This window comes from Hippocampus comes, unplaced genomic scaffold (assembly GCF_001891065.2).
Source record: "Hippocampus comes isolate QL1 unplaced genomic scaffold, H_comes_QL1_v1.1 scaffold133, whole genome shotgun sequence".
NCBI lineage: Eukaryota > Metazoa > Chordata > Actinopteri > Syngnathiformes > Syngnathidae > Hippocampus > Hippocampus comes.
The window spans coordinates 287,471-302,164 of record NW_017805150.1 but is presented as its reverse complement, the minus strand read 5'-3'; the positions used below and the strand labels follow the sequence as shown (position 1 = coordinate 302,164).

At 44.1% G+C, this 14,694-nt stretch overlaps 2 protein-coding genes and 1 long non-coding RNA gene across 5 annotated transcripts in view; 2 read left to right on the top strand and 1 right to left on the bottom strand.

Moving 5' to 3' along the window:
• Positions 1-9,458, top strand: part of rbms1b (RNA binding motif, single stranded interacting protein 1b) — a 19,314-nt gene extending 9,856 nt beyond the window's left edge. For all 3 annotated transcript variants that reach the window (XM_019868195.1, XM_019868196.1, XM_019868194.1), the window contains exons 4-13: positions 579-670; positions 3,324-3,481; positions 4,300-4,379; positions 4,879-4,994; positions 5,620-5,669; positions 5,759-5,846; positions 6,261-6,311; positions 6,719-6,829; positions 7,991-8,071; positions 8,162-9,458. In XM_019868195.1, coding sequence (XP_019723754.1) covers positions 579-670; positions 3,324-3,481; positions 4,300-4,379; positions 4,879-4,994; positions 5,620-5,669; positions 5,759-5,846; positions 6,261-6,311; positions 6,719-6,829; positions 7,991-8,071; positions 8,162-8,233 — 899 coding nt within the window. In that variant the 3' untranslated portion in view covers positions 8,234-9,458. The remainder of the gene's footprint in view (positions 1-578; positions 671-3,323; positions 3,482-4,299; positions 4,380-4,878; positions 4,995-5,619; positions 5,670-5,758; positions 5,847-6,260; positions 6,312-6,718; positions 6,830-7,990; positions 8,072-8,161) is intronic.
• Positions 1-11,865, bottom strand: part of LOC109514807 (uncharacterized) — a 27,737-nt gene extending 15,872 nt beyond the window's left edge. The window contains exon 1 of the long non-coding RNA XR_002168057.1: positions 11,654-11,865. This is a non-coding gene — a long non-coding RNA (uncharacterized LOC109514807). The remainder of the gene's footprint in view (positions 1-11,653) is intronic.
• Positions 11,866-12,596: 731 nt separating this feature from the next.
• Positions 12,597-14,685, top strand: LOC109514785 (CD302 antigen-like). The gene is made up of 4 exons (XM_019868156.1): positions 12,597-12,773; positions 13,670-13,795; positions 13,928-14,038; positions 14,446-14,685. The coding sequence occupies exons 1-4, from the start codon at positions 12,680-12,682 to the stop codon at positions 14,661-14,663; spliced, it is 549 nt and encodes a 182-aa protein (XP_019723715.1). The 5' UTR covers positions 12,597-12,679; the 3' UTR covers positions 14,664-14,685.
• Positions 14,686-14,694: the final 9 nt, after the last annotated feature.

Here is a 14,694-nt window from a genome sequence, read left to right as displayed (position 1 = left end):
GGGGGGGGTTTCCCATGGGAAGTAGCAGACTCTGTTGAGTGACCCAGTACAGATCTCCGTTAAGTGCCCATTGAAATGTTGTCCCGTCTACTTGTACTGTTCCACACACGCACGACAAGTCAATGCAAAAATGCCCCATGACGCTGGATTTGGAGTTCGAAGCGTTCAAAATTTCAATCCGGCATCATCACCTTTCCAAATGGCAGCGTACCCAGCGACAAAGGCTTTAAAAGAGCAATCACACATTCGCCTTTATTTAGTTTGAACGGGCTAAAAATAGCTCGGCTAGGAGCCAGGCACGATGGCTTCACCGTGTTTGTACGCCGCAGAACAAAGAGCTGACCTCAGCCGTTCACATCACCCCCGCTAGCTGCACGTCAGCGCTTTTTTTGCCGCTCGTCTTCCACGCGCGTACACATCCAAAGCGTATCGACCGACACAATTATCGACGTGCGGGTACAACAAAAGAAGGTTTCGTTTAGTCAAGGATGAAACCTTCCACCAGAGACAGGTCAAGCGACATGATATGATTGACGAATGCCGTACGTCGCCCTGACTGTCCTACTTGTCTCCTTCAGGATACGGCTTTGTGGATTTTGATAGCCCCACCGCAGCTCAGAAAGCTGTGGCTGCCCTAAAGACCAGCGGCGTTCAAGCTCAGATGGCGAAGGTCTGTCTTTTCATATTCACCCACTTGTGTGCGCCTTCAACTGTTTTCAAAGGACCTTTGCACACACACACACACATGACACATGAAAATAAAACAACTAATTCCCACATTTTTCAAACATGCAAGCAGTTTTGCTTCCCTTTTGTGCTCCGTCATACAAAACGGTGGACCTTGCACAAAACCATTGCCATCTCCACACAAGTGTGCAGCATGCACAAAGTTTCATGAGCGTGCTGCCTGCTCCACTGGTTTTTCCTTTTGCCAGTCAAACAAATGGGAGGAGAATGCATAGTTTCACAGACTGAGGTACTGTGTCATTGCCAAAATGGCTGCCATTACGTTCAGCGCTAAATGTATTCATAGCGCCCATCCACTGTTAGTTCATCATGCTCATCCTTGTCTTTCTCTCCCTTGTCCGAAATCGGACTTTTAAACCACAGGTGTCAAAGTCGAGGCCCGGGGGCCAGATCTGGCCTGCCACATCATTTTATCTGGCCCGCGAGAGCAAATCAAGCATGTCAAGTTGCATGATGCGTGATAAAGTCTGAAGGAAAATGTCAAATTGTCATATGTAATCCACAATAGCAGTCATTGTTTTTGACTTCTGATTTTAAAACTAGTTCTGCATCAATTTGTTGTGCGCTGTGTCTGTAATATGTGGAGGTGATTCAACATTTATATGGTTTCTCAAAATTCATAACGGCCCTCGAAGGGAACCCGTGACTACAATGTGGCCCGCGACAAAAACGAGTTTGACACCCCTGTTATAAACCATCACCATCACTCTTGAAAACACGCATCGTTGTCTGAAATATCGCACTGTGATCTTTACCCTTAAGACGTCGTCATCGTGGTCCTTTGCCGCGCTGTATGTTGCTCATGTTTTCATGCGCAACTCTCACGGTGCTTCGAAGGGCTTCCGCTAGGATCGCAACACCCGAATTGGTTGACGAGGTTCCCGTCAGTGGTGCCAATCAGCAGCTATGACGCGAATATGTACCGTACTACCATATGGGTGATGCCCAAGTCAGAGCATTTAACCGTCAAAAATGAAACCACACCCACAACTCAAATTCAATTATCAAGCCCCAAAAGTTGGAGTTTTTGTAATAACTGTTATTTGCTGTACTTGATGTTGGACGTGAGCTTTGCATTGTCGTGGTAAGCAGAAGCCAGTCGGGGGAATTACTTCTCCTCCAGCAGTCAGCCAGAACCCCTTGGCCTCATTCCCTTGTTTGGGGATCTGCGGTACTTTTGGACTTTGGATTCAGTATCGCCCATTTTGTCTTTTGATCCGGAGAGGGCAGCCTCGAGGGGTGTCCCGAAGTTTAATCTTTGCACTGTGGAAGGTTACTGGTGCCCAAATAAAGTGCACAAAACTCTTTTAGGTTACCTTTGCCTTTGCCAGTAAGTGCTTGCACTTCAAAAAACCTCATCGTTCAGTGTGATTCGTCTACTTTTTGTCTCAAGTAAAAAGGAATCCGGTCAGGGTGGAGGAATTTGCAGCACAGCAAAGACTCGAGATCGTCGAAACGCGCAAAGAAAACGTTCATCCTCCGTGACCTGAAAGGCGAGGCCTCATACTTAGCGTCAAACTCATTTTGGTCGCGGGCCACTTTGGAGTTTTTGTCTTCCCTCGGAGGGCCGTTTTGACAGTGAAACTACAAAAATGTTTAAATCGTCTCATCTCATCAATACTTGCACACAACAAATTCATGGATTGTTTGTTTTGAAAAGAGTCAAGTCCACTATAATAGTTTGTCCATTATTATTCAAGTGAGCGTAAAGAGGGTCACAGAATTCTCGCAACATTATTTCTTATTCGTGACTATTTGACATTTTGGAAGTTGACACGCGCGATTTTCTTTCGGGAGGCCACATACAATGACGTGGCGGGCCTCGAGTTTGACACCTGCGCCTGCGCCGTAGGCTATGACGTGGCGGGCCTCGAGTTTGACACCTGCGCCGCAGGCTGAATGGAACCGAGCCCTCATCTTAGTCAACCTTCATTAATGATGCAAATTACAATCATGAACACAAAGAGGCATTGCATGTTCCTTCTGGTATGTCGCCCACAGTTCATCTATACTCTGCCGACATTCATACAACAAAGTCACATTTAGGAAGTAATATCGGCCCTGCACACTCCCTCGACCGTCGCGTCGTCTCCTGCATCTTGTCGAGACAATCAAGATGCTCAAACACGACGACATCCCCCCCCCCCCTCCTCCGATCTCGCCAAACCAGTTGTGCGTTCTGAACCAGTTCCTTCTGGATTCTATTTTCTTTGGCCTGCTGCATTACGTTCAAATGCGAACTGTTGATTTTTGTTTTTTTTTCCCCTTGCCGTGTGTCACCTTGCCGACCGTCTGGCACTGAACGCGGCGCTCGAATGCTGATGAATATTAATGACGAGAGCCCAACTCCCCGGGGCCTTGTCGCCATCTCTCACATTTCTGCTGATACTATTAGAAGAGAAATGAGCTGAGCATGAAAACTGTGACTGCGTGATGCTCGAGAGCACAATTGTTCAGCGTGGCCGTTTTGGAAGCTAAAGCTAACCATCGAGACAGCCGGAGATGAACGCAGACGCTTTTGAGTCGTGCGCTTCGACGTAGCGATTGAACCTCTCGCCCCTTTTTTTGCCCTTCAGCAACAAGAGCAAGACCCAACCAACTTGTATATTTCCAACCTGCCCCTGTCCATGGACGAGCAGGAGCTGGAGAACATGCTGAAGCACTTTGGCCAGGTTATATCCACTCGTATCTTGAGGGACTCGGGCGGAGCGAGCAGAGGAGTGGGCTTTGCCAGGTAGGACACTTTTTTTTTTCGCCACTGCTGAGTATGCAAGTCTTAACTCTCCCACGCGGTGTAAATGTTAACACTTGGACGATAAACATGGCTGGCGACCACGTTTACTTTGCCGGACAACGAACGTTTTGTGGCAGCCTTGTTCATTTTTTTAAAAACCCATTTAACTATTTAAAAAAAAAAAATCCCTCATGTTGACAGACAGTAGCCATATTTACACCCACCAATTGCCTCCAAAGACCGTTTTTGTTGACTACACCGCTGCTAAATAGACGAAAGTCCGTATGCGGAAACTGCAGTTCATCACTGGGCTGCCACCAGGAGCGGCGCCGTTGAGCCACTTTGCGTTCTCAAGAACAACCGAGGCATCGGCGATGGGAAATTGCGCGACACCCTTGCAAATCTCTGCTGTGGCGCAATTGCTCTGAGCAGCATGATTTGACTCCATCCGGCACAGAGCTTTTGACTAAAAAGTTCTTTCAACAAAACGGCCAATCAAGGAAATGTCATCGTGTAAGACTCTTAAAACTTCATATCTGCACGAATGATCATGACCGAAAAGACCGAGTCTTGATTAAATCTGTTCCGACCCAAAACGTGAACCCAACTGTGATGTTAAGTTGCAGTTGCACTTGTAGAAATGAAGGCAAATTTCTTTCCAGCTTCAACGTAAGCCACCTTTTTTCAAGAGCAGTACGGTCTTTTCTCATAATCTCCTTTTTTTATTTTTAGTAAATCTTGTACTTTTACTGATTGATCGAAGGCGATGGCAACCTTCTCGCTGACCCGACTGTGCTCCTTGTCTCCCGTACATTCAGGATGGAGTCCACAGAAAAATGCGACGCAGTCATTTCTCACTTCAACGGCAAGTTCATCAAGACGCCTGCCGGTGTTCCAGGTAAAGAATCTCGCATTGGCATTCAAAACCTTGCAAATATTCCATTTCTGCGTTTATCTTCTATGAGCCGAATCATACGGCACCAAATGAATCATGATAATTCGGTCACAGTGAACGGAAGTCAAGATGAATCGGTGAGTGTTCAGATGCTGGACGCACGAGCTGTGTCAAGGAGGCGGGACGCGGTCAGCCAACTGTTTCCTCCTTCCAAATCGGGGTCTGCAGCGAGAGGGATCGTATACATTCAGCCTAAGAGGCTCACTGCGCCCTCCACTCCCAGTCTAATCTTTTTAATTGGATTATCTGACAGAAATAGTCCCTTGCAGTCATGCCTCCTTTCAGAAGGCCGTGGGGGTTTACAGGCCCTCAGTCGGCAAATTAGAAGCTCGTGTTGTCTGGCTGCTTAGTAAACGACTGTTGGGAAAACACGACACATAATATTGTTACCCAGACCGCTTTTGATAAAGCCCGCTTTCAATTCTCTTGCTCCCCAATCCAGCACCCGCTGAACCTTTGCTTTGCAAGTTTGCCGATGGCGGGCAGAAAAAGAGACAAAGCCAAAACAAGTTTGTTCAGAACGGTCGCGGTTGGCTACGAGATGGAAACGCCAGACTGGTAAGTTGGACTCACTTTTTTCCCGAATTTCAGAGGAAAAGCTTAACTGAGGCGGTCCCATGAACTCAATCACTGCCACGCGCGTTTACGTTCGTCGAATGGAAGCCAACCGTTTTGCTGCCGCTGATGTAGAAGTTCGTCAAGTCCGTCAGTCGCGAGGCGAGCGGCGTGCCGTGTAATCGCCGTGATGTCGCTCCCCACTGACGGTGCCCGGTGAGAAAGTCGAGCGGGACCCGAAACCGGGTAACAATCAGTGAGATTGACGTTAATGTATCTTCTGAACATCAAAATAGCCGTGCGGATGGCTCGGTGATGACTAACATCACATTTGTTGCTTGGTTATTAAGGTGACAGCTAGCGCAATTGTCCGTGACCATAATTACGATATACAGGCTGCTTATAAATTTCAAACAAGAGTGTCATGTGACTAACAAGAGAACATAATATTTTAAAAATGGCTCCACTGTCATGTGCTCATGCTGAAATTGCAGAGATCGCGCGTATGGCCTCATAACACACAACACCCGCACATTACACACATGTTGGGTGTGGGGGGGGGGGGTTGTCGTGACGACAATGCATTCTTCGGCATTTTTTTTCCTCAACTTGTTCTTTTTCCCTCCAGGCTGGAATGACACTCACGTATGATCCCAGCGCAGCTGCCATGCAAAACGGGTACGCCGTGCTTGCTTGTGAAATCCTTTTGCACTCCGTGTAGTCAATCTCACCGAATGCTACACATGCTTCTCATTTGGTGCGCACAGATTCTTCCCGACAGCGTACAGCATTTCAAACAGGATGATTGCTCACACGCCCTTGTCCACGTACATGTCTCCGGTTTCAGCATACCAGGTTCGGGTTCTTGACTCTCTTGATGCAAGTACTGTACACGTGTACCCAACTGCCACAATTTTCTCAAGAGCCCATCGATGTCTGCATGTGCTGCGGCACCGTTTGTGTTTAAATATCCATTGCTTGAAGGGTTACGTAACTTGGCAATAAAGTGTGTATTGAATTGGTCACTGCCACTGTTTAGCACTGGTAATAATTTTTTACTTAAATTTAAACTAAAAAACAAACAAAAAAAACGGGTTGCTCCAATTTGATTAAATAAAGGAGGTGCTCAGGTATCGCTATTTTAAAAGAGAATCCAAAACAAGCATCATTTTTACACATTATGATACAACATTCCTGCATGTCCATGGCTTGTCATCAAGTAAAAGAGAATCAGAAGGATGACCTCATTGTTTCTGTGTGACCTTACAGGTGCAGAACCCGTCGTGGATGCCTCATCAGCCCTACATCATGCAGCACCCCGTAAGCACCCTTAGTCTTTTTTTTTGTCTTAAATGGTTCAGAGTAGAAGTGAAACCTTTTTTTTTCCCCACACAAGGCGATCCATACAGTACAATTATTATTAAGTACCAGGACAGACCTAACAGGTGTGTTATGATACGAATCGTAAAGATGGTCATGGAATGAGATCTCTGGTTTTGCTTTGTTCTAAAAAAAGGCCAACGTGCATGCAACCTGACCGCCCCGTATGACCGTCCCCTGCTCTGGTCATGGCATCGGGAAAAAAAAAAAAAAACACAATTTAAAATGACAGTTAAAAGGTGTCAGCCTCTAAAAAAAATTCACATTTTTGAAAAAGAAAAGATTTCAACATTTACGGTTGATGTCGTTCCGCCATCTTCATCCATTCCCCTCACTTGTGTTTCCAGAGTGCAGTCATATCGCCCTCTGTGGAGCCATCGTTGTCACTGCAGCCGACATCCCTGATGACTCCCCTGGCCCAGCAAATGAGTCATATGTCTTTGGGCAACGCAGGAGCGGTGAGAGTACAGCGTTTTGTCTCACAACGTCTTTGATCAGAAATGCTCTGTTAGCAGGGAAGTTCCACGACATTTTGTCACAAAAGATGCGGTTCAAATCCAAAAATGACAAAACGTTCCCTTTGTGCAAGTCATCCCCCCCGAAGTCGAACGCACTTTGCCAAGCCTTCGAGCTCTCCTGAGAGGCCTTCTTTCAGGATCTTCCACAGCGCCGTTGTCAGGGAATCTTGATGTCATCCCAGTCATCAAAACCGGTCCTTAAATGACTCCTTGAGCTTGGGAATGGAGGGGGTGGAGAAATTCACGCCGAGCCAGGTCAGGTTGCCCCGGCACGGCAATGTTTATTCTCAGCCGGGAACCATCGGATGCTTCAGGCAACTCGCCTCTCAAGTTCTCGTGAAGCAAACGCCGCAGCATTTCTTTGGAGACGCACGAGTTGATCGTCTTGCCCACATTGAAGGGGAAAACTCGTAGTTTGGCTCTGAATGAGTGAGCCAACTTACTTTTTTTTATAGATACAAGCTTCTATTCAGCCCCTTTTTTTTTTTTTTTTTTTTTGCAAGCGCAAACTTGTGATAGCAGCACTTTGTCGTGGCAGTGAACTCAATGAATCCACTTCACAAAAAGCAGCAGTTTGGAAAATATTGAAAAAAAAAAAGGGTCTTCATGTTTAAATTTTACTCTGAAACTAAGAGAATTACACATTTAGTTTTGGAATCAATCCCATAGCTTTGCCTTGAAAAAATCTGGTCGGTTCAGTGCCAGACAAACTGACATGCTAACAGTTGTCATCGATAGTCACGCTTTTAAAATCCATGAATAGTGAACAACGGTGGTCCGACACATCCACACATCATATCACTGGTGAGCCTTGCTGTACGGTATAATACTGCCACCCAGTGGCCAAAGTAGGCATAGCAATATTTTTCCTTAAAAAAAAAATAGACACAAACGCCAACATGGCGGGGAAGCTAAAACTGAACTATTGGTTTTCCATTCACGACCCGGAAAGACCATTTGAGAGACAGTGTTTTGATTTATGACCGTGGTCAGGGAACACTTTCAACTTGTATCTCAAGGCACCACCGTATATCAGTTGTGACATCAGTCCTGGAACTTCCAGCACCTCGCGTATGACCATCGCCATCTCTCTGTTTCCAGTTCATGGCCACCAGCAGTCCGATGCCGAGTGCTTACATCCCTCAGTACACGCACATGCAGCCAACAGCTGTCCCCGGAGATGTAAGCGCATCACCGTCCAGAAGCTAAAACCTTTTCGGCCCAACCGGGAAAAAGGGTAACTATTGGCAACCTGGGTGTTCTGTCTTTCAGGAAAATGGAGTCGGGTCTCAGGTGGACACTTCGGGCAATCCGTCGTCGTACGTCTACCAACAAACCAAGTAGTGCAGACTTAACGTTTGGACAACCACTACAGCAATCCCGGCAAGAAAAAGCAATGAACGCTACAAGGCCTTCAACCGTTTTGCACTGGTTTTGCAATTGTCGCGAGGCTATTTTTTTTTTTTTTGCGATCGTTTTGGAGGAGCCGAAAAGAATACTCTTCGCTTTATCAAATGATTTTAACTACTAAAAGACCATGTTTTGAAAAGTTTTTTTAAAATTTTCGTACAAGAAAAAAAGGTTTATTTTTTACCAAAGATTGCCAGCAAATACAAGAAGAAAAAAAAACGTGCATGATGGTGATCAATGTCTTTTTCTGCTTTGATATTTGGACGTTTTTTGTGCTTGCTGTGCGAGTGTTGCCATGGCCAAGTGTTTCACGTTTTCCTCTCCCGTCGTGCTTTCAGATGACAATGCTATCCGATTACAGTTTGCCTTAACAGTTTTGCTACAGTGATTGTTTAGATCGCCACCAAAAAAAAAAAAAAAAAAGAAACGGAAGCGAGGGGCTGTTGCTTTGTAAATGAGCTACGTCATGTGTTTTTGCGGCACCCGGCCCACGGAGTAGATGTAGAAATGTACTGACGCCTGTTGATTTTGTTTTGATATTTATTTGGAAAAAGATTACTTTACATGGTCCGAGATTTTTTGCTTTTGGATCTAGCCTTTTTTTTTTTTTTTTTTTGCCCATCTCATTTAAGCTAGCTGACATTAAGTTGGAGAGGCAAGAATCCTTTTTTTCGTGGTAACTTTGGGTTGCTTTTTAGATGACTTTTTTTTTTTTTTTACTTTTATTTAACAAGCCAAGAGGAACACACAGATTTAGAATTGTACACACACACACACACACACGCACACACACAACAAAGCCTTGACAATGGACTTTGTGGGAGCTAACAGGAGACACGCATTGTATCGTACCTCCGTTTTGAATAGGAAACCAACAGTCGGCACTTTGTTTTATCACCAAAGAGTAGGAGTTTTATATACGGAGGAAACAGAATCGGTGTCTTTTACCAGAAAGCGGGGTGACTCTCCAAAGTAAAGCTTGCGGCGACGGACTGTGCCTTTTCTCAACATTTACACTCAGCTAGCATACGGACAGGTAGTTGTAAATATGGAGGCTAACAAGCATAAAAAAGTAGGCCGGAATCCAACAAGTGCCACAGACTACTTGTGTTCTGACAGAAAAGGAGACGAGGCAATATGATAATGAGGAGCTAGTGTTTAAAAAAAAAACGTGGTTTGATCTGATATGACAAGTGGTGCTTTCAATCTATATCTCTATTTTTTTTTTTGGTAACATTCTTGATCAAGGTGCCCTTCTGCTATTCCAACAAGTGGTCAGTCAGACCAGATATCTACCTCAGTTTTTCAATGTTCCTCAGTTCTAAACCGGGTTAGCAAGTCCAGCCCACTTCCCAGACCAAATTCTAAGCTCAGGAGCTGGTCACACGGTGTCGTTTCCTTTAGGATTTTTAAAATTTTTTTTTCCTGAAAAGGTTTTTCTTCCAAGCATCTTTGAACGTTGTGTTTTTGTTTTCAGGAAGGGGGGTTCAACCGCACGCTTCTAGCTTTAGTCAACAACAACTTCTACTTCCACCTCAGTAGATTCCAAGGACAATAAGTTGGTGTTCACTGGATATGTGCTCATTTTCTAATAGTTTGACACCCCATCGTGGGTGGAGACAAACTCACAAGCGCCATTAGTTGGGTGTCAAGCGTTACTGAGGTTATGCGTCACGCCCGAGACTGAGAGCTAATACCGTTTTGTGAGATTTTGCTGCCCGAAAGGCGTCTGAACCAAGTGCCATGGTATCGGGGGTCGAAAATTGCAGAAGTGTGTCAAAGAAAAACTGCTCTAACAAGCAACCATCATGTTGAACAGTCATTAGGTTGTAATGAGAAGAAAGGTAATTTATAAAGATGTTTTTGTACAGAGATTGAGGAAGAGGTTTATGAAAAGTTTGGTTTTGTCGTTATTGATTTGTACCACATTCTTGCCTGTGGTGATTTATTTGTACAGTAAAAAGCTTTATGTCTGTTTGGTAGTGTTTGTTAGGGCCGAACTTGGTTCCCCTTGTAGATTTCTGCCTCAGGTTTATTCTTTTTACTTGGATTTTTTTTTTAAATAAAAGGAAACAGATTTTTTTTAAGTGTATTCATATTTTTTTTGGTGAATAAGACAACAGTTGCTGAATCAACTGTTTTTTTTCTTGAAATGGTTGCCTGTGTTAAACTAACTTGTTTTCCCAGTTTAAAACAAAAGTGTGTCATCGACATGAATAAACAAGACGCCTTCTTTCTTTCTCTCTTAAGGGAGAAAAAAAACAAAACAGGTGTTGCCATAAAGTGCATTTACTAGCACAACGCTGTTGTGTCTAAAAATAATTTGGAGAGAGGAAATAAGCAACAGATTTGATATTGACCCAATTATTTCCTTTCCATGTCACAATCTGGTAAAAAAAAATAAAATAAAAAATAGCAGCTAAAAAAATAGTTCAGTAACATGCTTGTGCTCGGTTCCCCAGCAATGTTCTTTCAAGCCAAAGGGGGAAGCCCAAGTAAATAGAAATCGACACTGTCACATGGCATCACTGACAAGATCATCAGGAGGCAAAGCGCAGAAGGTGGATGGAAGCAATGGGTTGGGGGGGACGCAATACGCTCGGATGTGGCAGCACAGCTCTTGGGCAGGCTTTGCCACGACAGATGGGCCCTCACAGTGTCCCTGCGGGAGGCCGCCGGCTCCCAGACGAAGACCAGAGCTCGTGCCCCAGCTGTCAAGTTTTTGTGCCCGAGCGCCCCCTTGAAGTTTTGCATAAACTACAACGCCTCAAATTTGTTTATGTAACCTGTACTATTTTTTTTTGGGGGGGGGGTCTTGTATTGGGCATAAATAACCCACAAACTATTGAAAAAAATAGAATGAATAAGTTGTTTATCACTTTTGGAGAATTTTAACACTGGGGGCCACTTTTTCGTCTCATTCATTGCAGTCTCACCAACAAGAGAAACACCTGTGCCCACAAATCGGTCCAATGGTGGCTGTGAAAACGCACCGAAGCATTACCTTGTCATTTCATATTCTGACAAAGCCGACCACCCAATCAGGACTCAAAACAAGCTCCTGTATCCTATCATAAATATCAATACAGTATTTTTCACAGAAAAGTTGTATTACATTTATTTTATCGAAATATACCTTGTCATTTCATATTCTGACAAAGCCGACCACGCAATAAGAAGGACTCAAAACAAGCTCCTGTATCCTATCATAAATATCAATACAGTATTTTTCACAGAAAAGTTGTATTACATTTATTTTATCGAAATAAACTCTGTTAATGGGAAACCACACAACAAGTGCAACCTCCCCTGGCCAGCCCCACTTAAAAGCTTCAACAAACAAAACAAACTCACCGATAAAGGCGCTTTAAATCCACATGTTAGAATCCTATGAGCACCATCCTTGTTTCTAGGCCGAAGTCCATGCAATCAACTCCAGCGAGGAAATGCCCATGGATGATATCCGTCGCCTTAATAGTTTTTGTAGGATTTCGAACAAACAAAAATGATGCATTCAAATGCAGCGGTCGATGACGTCCACGTCCTTTACTTCCGGGTAACAGGTAAGGTAAGCCCACCATTTTTAACCCCTGCAGCATGATCATATTTATTTTTTTACATGCACATATCTTGGGCAGTGTCCTGGTATTTTTTTTTTTTTTAAATGCATGTTCTTATAATACAGATGCCATGATTGTACACGGGCGTCTTCCAAAAAGAATTGGTCAGAGGCGTTCTGGTGTCATCAGCTTTTAAATAACCCTGTTCTGATTCGGCAAAATTGAAGACGTAATTCGAATTATTATTGTAGTTTTCCAGTTTTAAACTTACATTTCCAACTATATTGCGAGTGATTATTTTTTTCTGGAATCATTGTATCCATAAGAAACTGCGTGACCGCAGTAAATAATAAAGCTGTTTCCAATTTTCGTATTGTCTTTTTGAGCTTTGAACGCGTCATTTGACATTGCAATTTCTGCACCGTTGTTGTGGTTGTTTTTAGGTTCTTGTTAACGTTTACAGACGCACCTAGTGCGTTTCTGGGCTGTGTTAATCTATAAACAATGTAAAAACACAACGAAATGTAAAAGGGCAATTTGACATCAAGTTGGATGACATTTTGTCCACGTTCAAATCATCTTGTACTACGTTTAAAAAAATGAGTCGGCTACAAAATACAATGCACGCTTTGTGAGGGTTGAAACGTGATGCTTATTGTCTTTTTCTTTCTTTCTTTTTAACACTAGTTATGTCACACTACTGAACGTTCTGGTTTCCCCCTCCGCAGGCATGTTTGGTCCGAACTGGTGGGCGGGGCGATCTCTCCGTGCAGAAGAAACAAGTGGGGAGTTTTGCTGCTTCTTGTGGCTCTTTTCTGTCATGGAGTTGCCGCAGAAAAATGGTCGTCGTGCTGCGTCCCTGACGTGCTGCTTGTGTGTGCTTCTTCTGCAGCTGCAGGCGGCTTGGACTGGAGGTAAGGACCGCGGCGAACTTCGTCCGACGTACTTTCGTTATAACGCAATGATGACACTCGACACTGTCTTGATTACGTGCAGTTCATGGGCCTCTTTTTCTGCGTGATAACTTGTCTTGTTTTTTTTGGGTTGTGAATGTTAAAGCATTTCCAAAAAGTCAGCCAAAATGTCGATGCTGTTGTTTACTCTGCAGTCAAGTTTTGGAACCATCGTTGTGTGGTTTCAAATTGCACAATTTCCTGTTAACTGGCCGTTAATCCCTTTAAGATTTCTCTTTTGTCGCCATACAAGCGTTACGACAAAAACAAGGCATTTGAATGGCCTAACGAGATAAATTTACCACTGTTGGTTTAACGTTGGGCGATTTCTTCATCTATTGAGATTACCGTGTCATAAATCAGTATTACCTATCAAAGAGTGATAGCTGCAATTTTGGAATTAATGTCGGGATCATACCTGTTTAATCATCCGAAACTTCCGAGTTGTGAAGCTCCAGCGAACGAAAAATGACTTAAATAGCTCGCACATCAGGTTTTAATGCCCTTCGAAGGATGTTTAGTTCTCATTATAATTTCCGAAACGTTGAGTATAACTGACAACTGCAAAAGTGGGATTACCGCGGAGCAGTTAGAGAAGTTTAAATGGTTTAACTAATCCGGATCATTTTAAGCAGATTTACTCGCATCAAGAAATAAACTAATCTGTTGTTGGAATTATCGTCTTTAAGGGTATTAAACAGTGAACGTTTGTCACAAGTGGCATCATAGATGCGACTGGGAAAGCATTTTCTCGATTGGAAGCCCTTTCGGTTTTTGTCCCTAAAGGGCCATACAAGTTGAGTTTTTACCTTGACAAAACACCGCCTGAAAGTTTTCCCATCATGCTCTCTCCGCAGACTGTCCCTCCGATGGACGCACCTGGGTGCCCTTTAAAGACAGATGCTACCACTTTGTCCACGGAGAAGAAGACAAACTCAAAGTGTATAATTTTGAGAGTGCCAAAAGCCTCTGCCCACACTCTGGTACGTCCAAAATTGAGTATTCACAATGACACGGCTGCCATGCTTTTTTTGGGGGGTGGGGTGGGAATCAATGTCGGTTGCAGGTGTTCCTACTGTTGTGGCTAGTCAGTGTATGTCTTTTTTTTTTTTCAGAGCTGCTGTCCATCCAGAGCGCTGAGGAGAATGACTTTGTGGTTAAATATAGTCCCGAGGTGTGGAAAGGCGAAGTCAACGTGTGGCTCGGAATGTATTACGATACAAACAGTAAGTGTCATGTGACCGCAAACTTGTGGAAAGATGCGGGCTTGTTGCCAAGATCAACTTTTTGGGTTGTTCCCTAAATGCAATTTTATTCTCGTACAGAACAGGGATGGAAGTTCAAAGTTTTCATATGTTTTTCCTGGTCTCATTTGTTTATTGAGTTTTTTTTATATAAGCTCACTAATTGTGATTTAGACTTTTGGTTTTCGTCAAAGAACAAGTAAAAAGCAACTTCCCCCCCCACCCAGCTCACTGTACATCCTGACACAGCTTCAGGATATCCTTTTTTTTCTCATAATGGAGGCACAAAATTTTTTTTTTCAGCATTTAGGAAGTGAAAGATGCGCATCAGTGATTTGTTTGAGCAGTAGTCCAGTAGTATTTGTGCTGACGCAAATCACTCTTACCAGGTGAAGGCATGATGTGGTTCGACGAAGAGCCGGTCAAGTTTACCAACTGGGAACCGGGCTCGTCCCCGTCGGACTTTGTGCCCATGGAAACGTGCGTGGCCGTGCACAGCGACACGGGCAAGTGGGAACGTGTCAGCTGCTTGGACGATCTGGAGAACGGAGTGGTCTGCGAGACGGCTCAGAGTACGGCTTCACATCTCCTTCGTACGAGACGCTGATCCATCTCTGAAGCGCTTTTTTTTTTTTTTT